General features: G+C 68.1%; 3 protein-coding genes across 5 annotated transcripts in view; 1 reads left to right on the top strand and 2 right to left on the bottom strand.

The window, feature by feature from the left end:
• The window catches only part of LOC121339076 (RNA-binding protein 4B-like), a 6,339-nt gene extending 5,025 nt beyond the window's left edge, over positions 1-1,314 (top strand). The window contains exons 3-4 of the mRNA XM_041410556.1: positions 52-345; positions 805-1,314. Coding sequence (XP_041266490.1) covers positions 52-338 — 287 coding nt within the window. The 3' untranslated portion in view covers positions 339-345; positions 805-1,314. The remainder of the gene's footprint in view (positions 1-51; positions 346-804) is intronic.
• A 978-nt stretch (positions 1,315-2,292) lies between these two features.
• On the bottom strand, positions 2,293-7,365 carry RBM14 (RNA binding motif protein 14). Of its 3 annotated transcripts, none has more exons than XM_041410550.1 (3): positions 6,903-7,365; positions 3,170-4,793; positions 2,293-2,803 (listed from the first exon to the last, which is right to left on the bottom strand). In XM_041410550.1, exons 1-3 carry the CDS (start codon positions 7,246-7,248, stop codon positions 2,596-2,598), a joined length of 2,178 nt encoding a protein of 725 aa, XP_041266484.1. In that variant the 5' UTR covers positions 7,249-7,365; the 3' UTR covers positions 2,293-2,595. The 3 variants fall into 3 exon arrangements, with proteins under 3 accessions (XP_041266484.1, XP_041266485.1, XP_041266486.1); XM_041410551.1 differs by having other exon boundaries at positions 4,499-4,793; positions 6,903-7,360; XM_041410552.1 differs by lacking the exon at positions 3,170-4,793 and having other exon boundaries at positions 6,903-7,358.
• Positions 7,366-7,532: 167 nt separating this feature from the next.
• CCS (copper chaperone for superoxide dismutase) overlaps positions 7,533-8,556 on the bottom strand; it is a 3,142-nt gene continuing 2,118 nt past the window's right edge. Inside the window, 3 exon segments of the mRNA XM_041410557.1 lie at positions 7,533-7,733; positions 7,808-7,911; positions 8,037-8,149. Coding sequence (XP_041266491.1) covers positions 7,577-7,733; positions 7,808-7,911; positions 8,037-8,149 — 374 coding nt within the window. The 3' untranslated portion in view covers positions 7,533-7,576.

Here is an 8,556-nt window from a genome sequence, read left to right as displayed (position 1 = left end):
AGTCCCCGCCCGGGCCCCCCCCCCCGGCCGGGCCCGGCCGCATCCCCACCACCTTAGACGCGTACGACCGAGCGCTGCTGCCCACCCCGGGCGCGGCGGCCGCCGTCGCCGCCGCCGCCGCCACCGCCGCGGCCGCCGCCGCGTCCTCCACGTATTACACCCGGGACAGGAGCCCCCTGCGCCGCACGGCCGCCGCGGCCAGCACCGTCGGAGAGGCGTACACGTACGAGCGTGGGCAGCTGTCGCCCGTCTCCTCGGTGGCCCGGGCGTCCCTCTACGACATGCAGCGCTTCGGGCGGGACCCGTACGCGGACCGGGCGCGATACTCCGCCTTTTGAGCCGGAGGTGAGCGCGTTGGTGGCTCTCGGCACCGCGGGGGGGCCCCGCTGCCGGTGGTCCCCGTTGTGCCAGTTGAGGTTGAGGCGGGTGACGGGTCACAGTGACACGGACAGGCCCCACGGGCGTTAAAGCCCAGTCGTGGCGAGGAGGTGCCGTGGTGAGCGGAGCGGTGCTGGCGTCACTCTCGTGGCTGTAACTCACGTTCCTGCCGGGCTCAGTGTCCTGACAGTCCCTGCGGGGTGGGGGGTTCCCGCAGAGCCCCCGGCCTGGGGGCAGCTCCTGCTCGCTCAGGCTGTGGCCCAGGTCCTGGCGGGCCCAGGGTCCGAGGGGGCCGGAGCCCCGCCGATGCTCCACGTCAGGACTCTCTTGCTGCCAGGAAGCCGCAGCTCCCCAGGGCACCGGGGCTCGGCACGGTTCCAGATCGGCCCCGGGGGCACCTGCGCCAACTCCTCTTTTCTCTTACAGGTAAGATTTGTGCGGCTGGACGTCGGGGTCCCGTCGCACGCCAACTCGGCGCCGCGCGTCTCGGGCCGCGCCGGGTGCCACCGCCGCCGCGTGCCGCTCCCGGGCCTGTTCCTTACGGACGCGCGGCTCGTCCTCAGCCCGGGCAGGATTAGCTCAGCCCCTCCCCCAGCTTCCCCCGCCCCCCTGGGCAGGATTTTGCTTTTCCAGGTAGTTTTGGGTCCCCACCCCAGGCTCAGGTGTGAGCGCGCAGCCGCAGCCGTCCCCCAGCGCCAGCTTTGCTTTGCTTCGCCGCCCCCTCGCTCCCCCGGAGCTCTTTCCGAGTCGTCGTTTTGCCTTTTTTTTTTCCTTTATTTTTTAAGAGGGTGGATAATCCAGTGGTAGGTTTTTAGCCCAACGCTGTAGCTGACCGGAGGCCGCCGCGCCGCGCCGGCGGGGGTGGAACCCCCCGAGTGATTTAGAGTCCCCCGACCCCACTTTCCGGTAAAATAAAACTCAAAATTTTTAACAAAAGGCGCTGGCTCCGCCCCCGGTTCTTTCTCTGCACTCACATCCCCTCAGAACACGGCACGGAACATTCTGGAATCCCGGGTGCTGCCTGTGCCCTGCCTGGTCTGCCCACGCAGACCAGAGCCCCCGGGGAGGGCCTGCTGTAAACGTGGACACCCCCAAAACAGTCCTGGGGCCCCCCAAAGGGGCACCCAGGGGTGACAGAGGTGCTTTAACCCCCAGTTCCTTCTCCCATAGGCAGCGGGAGCTGCCACTTAACCTGCCCAGGGCTAATTAGTCTGCACTGTCTTGTTTGTCCCCAAACTGGTTCATTTTGTCCCCAAAGTGGCTTGTTTGTCCCCAGATTGCTCCTGCCTCTTGGTGTTCATTACGGTCATTAAGCCCAGGACATGCCTTTGGTGATGCTGCCAGTTCTGCCTTGCCAGCGCTGATTGGTTCCATGGTCACCTGTGGGTGCTGCCATCGCCACACCTGGGGACTTGGGGCCAGGCCCAGGCGTGTGTGGCCACCCTGGAAAGCAGGGGAGAAGTGTCAGATCCTCCTGCCTGGCTCTTCAGCACGGTGGTTAATGTGCCTTGGCTGTCCCTCCTGTGGCACAGCCAGACTGGGCTGTGACCGGTCCCTGGGGAGAAAGGGGGACAGGAAACACCTGCAGGAATGGTCACGGTGGTGACAGTGGTACCTGGCATGGCACGCACCACCCCTCAAAACCAGCTTTCCTCACCCAAAACAAGCCCCAGCACAGGTCAGTGCCGGTGATCCCGTCCGGTGGTGTCGTGGCAGAACTGAGTCTGGCACTTCCTGCTGCCAGCTCTGAACACTGCTCATCGTCCAAATCCACTCCTCTGTGGTGGGAAAGCGGGTCCAGCACCGGGAGTGGCATTAGCCTGGGATGGGTGGTGATGATGGCACTGGGAGGTGTCCCTAGGGGTGGAAGTGGACCCCCAGGACTGGGAAAGAACCAGGCGGGAGGCGTCGGGAACCGGAGCAGACCCCAGCATTTATTTACAGTCATAAAAAACTGCCGGCACCGTGCCGGGCCTGACGCTGGAAACGGGGAATTCACCCAAAAAATGGGACAACTCGTGGTATAAAAGAGTCTGAGCCACGTGGCTGCAACCATTGGCGGGTTATGAACCGGCACCGAGCACCAGCGGGGGATGAACCGTGCGGCCACCGTAACCGCGGAACCTTCTAAAAAACTCAAACAGCAAAACCAGAAAGAATCGGCTGAAAAAGAACCGTCCGTGCCCCAGCGGGGCGGCGAGCGGGGCCGTGGCCAGCTCAGAGGCGGCGCTGGTAGCCCGAGTGGATGCGGGCAGGGGGCAGGTAGTCGCTGTAGCCGCCCGAGTAGCGGGCGTACTCGGTGTGCGCGTCCGGCAGGCGGCGGTAGTCCAGCGGGGACTTGGTGGGCGAGCGGCGGTACGCCAGCGGCGAGTCCGCTAAGCGCCGGTAATCGGCCAGCTCGGACAGACGGCGCTCGGAGCCGTACCTGGGCGAGAGAAGAGAGTGGGATCAGCCGGGGGGGACGGCACCTGGATCCGCCGCCGCTGGCGGCACCGTGTCCCACCTGGGGACGCACCACGGTGGGCAAAGCTGGCGCAGAACGGGATCGGACACGGGATGCCACGGAGGCCCCGCTGTGTGCCACTGCCTCCCCTCACCCACACTAAGTCCCATCCCCTCCCCGGGATCTGCGCGGCACGAGCGGAGCCATGGCGCCCACCGCGCCGGGCGACAGCAAGCCGCGCCGGTGCCACATGGCACCGGTCAAGCCGCGACTGGTGCGCCGGAGCCCGGCGAGCCGGCGAGCAGCGGGAGGCAGGGGCGGGGGTCGGTGCCCCGCCCGGCACCGTACCTTTTAGCCAGAGAGGACGATTTTTTGTACGGGTCGTCGTAGGCGGCGCTGCGAGGCGGGGAGAGGCGGGTGCGCTCGTAGGGCGGTGCGGCGGCGGCCTGCGCCAGGCCCAGGTAGGAGCCCGCCGGCTGCCCCAGCTGGCTCGGCCCGTCGTAGGCGCTGCCGGGCTGGGCTCGGTACGCAGCCGCCAGCGCGGTGGAGGATGGCTGCTGCGCCGGGTAGGAGGCCGCCATGGCGCCGGAGGCCTGCGCCCGGTACGCGGCCGTCAGCGGGGCAGAGGCCTGCGCCTTGTAGGAGGCGGCAGCGACGGCGGCCTGGCTGCCATAGGATGCAGCCAGCGAGGAGCCCGTCTGCGCGCCATAGCCAGCGGGGAGCGCGGCGGCCGCGGGCTGGCTGCCGTAGGACGCGGGCAGGCCTGTGGCGGGCTGGGCTCCGTACGAAGCTGAGTGGCCCACAGTGGGCTGGGCGCCGTACGAGGTGGACAGCGCGGGTTGGGCACCGTAGGAGGCAGAGTGGCCGGCCACAGGCTGGTAGGCAGCTGCGGCGTGACCTGCCACGGCCTGGGCACTGTAAGAGCTGGCGTGCACCGCCACAGCCTGGGCACTGTAGCCAGCAGACAGCACTGCGCCGGGTTGGGCACTGTAGGAGCCGGCGTGGCCATCCATGGTCTGGGTGCCGTAGGAGCCTGCGGCCAGCTGGGTGCCGTAGGACGCCACGTGCACAGCCACGGCCTGGGTGCTGTAGGAGCCAGCAGAGCCGGCAGCGGGCTGGGCGCCGTAGGCAGCGATGGCGGGCTGGGCGCTGTAGCCGGCTGAGTAGCCCGCGGCAGGCTGGGCACTGTAGGAAGAGGCCAGGGCAGCGGACTGGACGCCGTAGGAGCTGAGGGAGTTGGCGGCCGCGGGCTGCGCGCCGTACGAGGCAGCAGCGGCGGGCTGGGCGCCGTAGGAGCCGAGGGAGTTGGCAGCAGCGGGCTGAGTGCCCGCAGCGCCTAGGGAGCCAACCGAGGGCTGGGAGCGGTAGGCGCCGCCCAGCGAGGCCGAGGGCTGCGCGCGGTATGCGGCGGCCTGGCCCGTGGTGGGCTGCGGGCGGTACGCCACGCCCAGGGAGGCCGAGGGCTGGGCTCGGTACGTGGCTCCCAGCGAGGCCGAGGGCTGGGCGCGGTAGGCGGCCGGCTGCGCCGTCATGGGGAGCGTCACCGCCGCGTAGCCGGCGCGGGTGGGCGAGCGCCGCAGCGGGCTGCGGTCCCTGCCAAAGTAGGTGGGGGAGGCGGGTCGGGGCTGCGCATCGAAGGCGTCGTACTTGGCGCCGAAGCGCTGCTGGTAATCGTACAGGGAGGGGGTGGCGGCGTAGCCGGCGCCCGTGGCCGAGGGGAAGGTGGCATCAGCCACCCGGCGCTGCTGGTCGAAGCCCTCGATCTTGGGCTGGAACTTCTCGCGGTACTCGAGGCCGATGCGCTTGGTCTTGTCGACGCCGAGGGCGGGCGGCGGCGCCTGGCCCGTGCCCTTCTTCTGCACGTTGGTGGAGAGCTCCACGTTCACCCGGCGCCCCTTGACCTCCTTCCCATTTAGGTTTTCGATGGCAACTTTAGCATCGGCTTCGTTCTCCATGTGCACAAAGGCATAGTCTGACAAAGCAGCAGAGAGAGCAGTGAGGGGAGAAAACACAACTCGTTACAGGAGCCGGCACTAACGAGCCGTGCGGCGGCAGCGGGACGGGCGCGGGACGGGCGCTGCTGGCCCCGGGACGGCGCTGCCGGCCCCGCTCGCCGGAGAAGACACAACCAGCACCATCGGCTCTGCCCCACGCTCATTTGGTCACAGCCCACCCGGCGTCCCCCATCTCACAGCCTCCCCCAGCCCGCCTGGCTCCCTCTGTGCCCCCCAGGCTCTGCCTCCTGTGCCCCCTCCCAGCCCCTCCCTGGCACATGGGGAAGAAGGGCCCGGGCTGGGCTGGCAGTGCCAGCACCGTGGGCTCAGTGGGATGTCCTGGCAGTGAGCGGAGCAAAGCTGAGAGAACCGGCGCCAGCACAGAGAGCAGGACAGAGAAAGGGGGGAGAAGAGACAGAAAAAGACAAGGACAGAGAAGGGAACAGGGACTTAAGACAGAGAAGAAGAGGAGGGAGAAGAGGGAAGGAGGGAGGGAAGGAAGGGCCTGAGCACCCCCCATCAGTGCCCAGCCATGGCGAGGAGCCAGTGCCACAGGGCACAGCTGTGGCTTGGCAGCACAGAGGCATCTGAGCACAGCGAGGAGCAGGGAAGCAGGACCTGGTGGCAGCTCTGGTGGCCGCCTGTGGCACTTGGCCCAGCAGGTTTGGGGGCTGGATGCCCCCATGGTGGTCGGGGGGTCACCCCCCGTGGCATGACGGGTCCGGGGCTGGCACAGGGCAGGAGGGCATCCACCCTGTGGTATTTCCCTGCAGTCACAGAGCAAGACCACCAGAACCAGTAACAATCCACCCAAGGGTGGGTGGTGTGCTGGGAGCATCACTGGCCAAGCAAACCCATCCCATTTCTGAGGATCACTGCCATGTCACCCTCTCCTTTGTCCCCCCGGTGCCATCCCACTCCCCTGGCTCCTGTCCCACATCCACGTCCCACTCTGGAAGCCCAAAGAGGAAATGTCCCCTCCATGTCACCCCCAGCCCTGCTGCCGCACCCTGGGGGTAGCCATGGCACCCCCAAACCTGAGGGGACACGGGGCAGATTCTGCCGGGCTGTGCCGGTGGCTGCGACCTGGGATGAGAGAGCAGAGGAACAATGTCCCCCTCCTGTGGGCAGTGGCACGTGGGCACTGCGGGGAAGTCACTGCGGCTCCAGGGTCGGGTGAGAAGGGATGAGATGACAGCAGGGTCAGGAGAGGGAAGTGGAGTGACACTTGTCAGTCCATCAGTGTGACATGGGTGACACCTGAGCTGGGGGAGGTGGGTGACCCCACCAGGCTGTGCTGGGGGTCCCCAATGTGAAATCATTGAACCCCTCAGGGGTTTCACGCAGTGTTCTGTGCATGTCCCTGCTCCATGTCTATGGAGGCCAGGCCGTGGCCTGGGGGTGATTTGGTTGCAGAGGTGGCAGCAGTGGGCAGGGGGTCACCGCCCCGGGGCTGGGGGTGCTGATGGCACAGAACAAAGCTGCCAGGAAGGAGGTTATGGGGGTGTTCAGGAGTGTGGGGAGCCCACCTGGGCCACGTGAAGGACGTGAGGGAAGATGAGGAGGTTGGCTAGAGAAGAGATAATGTGGAATTTGAGGGGGTTGGGGAGCCCACACGAGCTCATATGGCCCCACCGGGGGTTTGGGGAGGCGATTGCAGAGCACGAGGCCGGCTGAAGGAGGGTTATCAGGGGAGTTACGGGATCAGGGGCACCCACAGGGGCTGGCACAGCCCCACCTGAGCCCGGGGGAGGCGATCGAAGACACGTGGTTGCCAGAAGGGGGGTTAAGGGGGCCGGACCGCCCACACAGGCCCGCACCGCCCCGGCCGGTGGGGCGGGCGGAGGCGATGGAGGAGGACGTGGCTGGCAGAAGGGGGGTAACGGGAGCTCACTCGGGCTCGCACGGCCCCGCTCGGGGCAGGGGGGAGGCGGCAGGAATCCCCCCGCTCCACCAGCCCGGGCCGCGCCGGGGTCCGGGCGGGGGCGACGCCGCAGTCGGACGGAACTCGGGTGCCACGGATCACCCGGCGGCGCGGGCCGAGCTGGGCGGCGGGGGCCGCGCGGCCCCGGCGGCGGGTCCGGTACCTTTCACCACGTCGCACTCCACCACGGGGCCGTACTGCTGGAAGAGCGAGCGCAGCTCCCCGCTCGTGCACGCGGCCGACACATTCCCCACGAAGATCTTGCAGGTGTTGGTGGGGCGCGGCCGGGACGGCTCCACCACGATGCGGCGGCCGTGCAGTTGGTGCCCGTTGAGCTGCGAGATGGCGCGCGCGGCCGCCGCCTCGTCCCGCAGGTGCACGAAAGCGAACTGTTTCATGAGGGCGACGCCCAGCACCGGCCCCGCGGCGCCTGCGAACAGCTCGCTCAACTCCTCCGCCGTCGCCTCCTCGGGGACGTTGCCCACGAAGAGTTTGATGCCAGGACGCATCGCGGCGGGGATCGCTGGGGGGAGCGCGGCGGGGACAGAACCGGCAGCGGCGGCGGCGGCTTCAAAATGGCGGCGGTTCCTGAGGGCGGCGGGGGCGGCGCCGTGCGCAGCGCGCCTGCGTGCCGTGCGCACCGCCCTCCCTCAGCGCGCCTGCGTGCCGTGCGCACCGCGCGCGCGAGCCCCACCCCCTGTTTTCCCGCCGTGTTAGCCCCGCCTGTCTCCCCTTTAAGCCACGCCCCAGTTGGCTCTAGCCACGCCCCCCCTTAAAGGAGCCGCAGCAGCTGTCGAGCGAGGGGGCTCCAACTCTTTATTCGGTCCCGGGGGGCTCCTACAGGTGGGGGCTGGGGGTCTCCATGGCGGGGGTCCCCGGGGGAGCCCCGCGGCTGCGGTCGCGCTCCTCCCAGAGGGTGACGCCGTCGCAGGAACAGACGCGTTTGGGGTTCTGGAAGAGCCCAGCCGCGCGAGCCACCACGCCACAGGCCAGCCTGGGGACACGGGAGGGTCAGGGGGGGTGACCCCGCAAAGACCCCCCCCCAAAAAACACCCCCCCGGTGCTCACCCCGGGCCCGAGTTGCCGGTGACACGGGACAGCGGGTGGGACCCCCGGCCCAGATCGTCCTCGCCCTCAGCCACCACCACGGAGCGGCCGATGATGTCCCAGACCTGGGGAGGGGGATTTGGGGGGTCACAACCCCACAGAGACCCCCCCCCAGATATAGGGACAGACCCTCCCTGGTGGTGGGGCAGAACCTGGACCCCCCAGGACCCCCCCAGACCCCAATTCCCACCTTCAGCCTCGGGTCCTCGATTCGGAACTGCGCCCGGCCCTCGGCGTCCGCCCAGATGTTCCCCAGGTCCCCGGCGTGCTGGGGGGGCAGGGGGCGTCAGGAGCCCCCCAAAACTCACAGAGCACCCCCCAGCCCCACAGAGACCACCCAAAGGTTCCAGAGACCCCCCCCCAATTCCCCTCACTGCACCACAGAAACCTCCAAAAATCCCACAGAGGCCCCTCCCGACCCCTCATTGTCTCCCCAAACCCCTCCAAGACCTTCCCAAATCCTCCAGAGACCCCCCAAACTCCCTCACTGCCCCACAAACCCCTCCAAGACCCCCCAAAATTGCCCAGAATCCTCCCAAAGACCCCCCCAAATTTCTCCAAGACCATCTCAAATCCTCTAGAAACCCCCCCAAATCCCCTCACTGCTCCCCCAAACCCCTCCAAGACCACCCCAAATCCTCCAGAGACCCCCCAAATCTCCCCATTGACCCCCCAACCCCCCCACAACCCCCCAAAACCCCCCCACCACC

This window comes from Onychostruthus taczanowskii, unplaced genomic scaffold, assembly GCF_017590055.1.
Source record: "Onychostruthus taczanowskii isolate IOZ18803 unplaced genomic scaffold, ASM1759005v1 scaffold327, whole genome shotgun sequence".
In the NCBI taxonomy this organism is placed as follows: Eukaryota; Metazoa; Chordata; class Aves; order Passeriformes; family Passeridae; genus Onychostruthus; species Onychostruthus taczanowskii.
The sequence above is the reverse complement of the archived record's forward strand: the minus strand, read 5'-3'. Positions and strand labels throughout refer to the sequence as shown.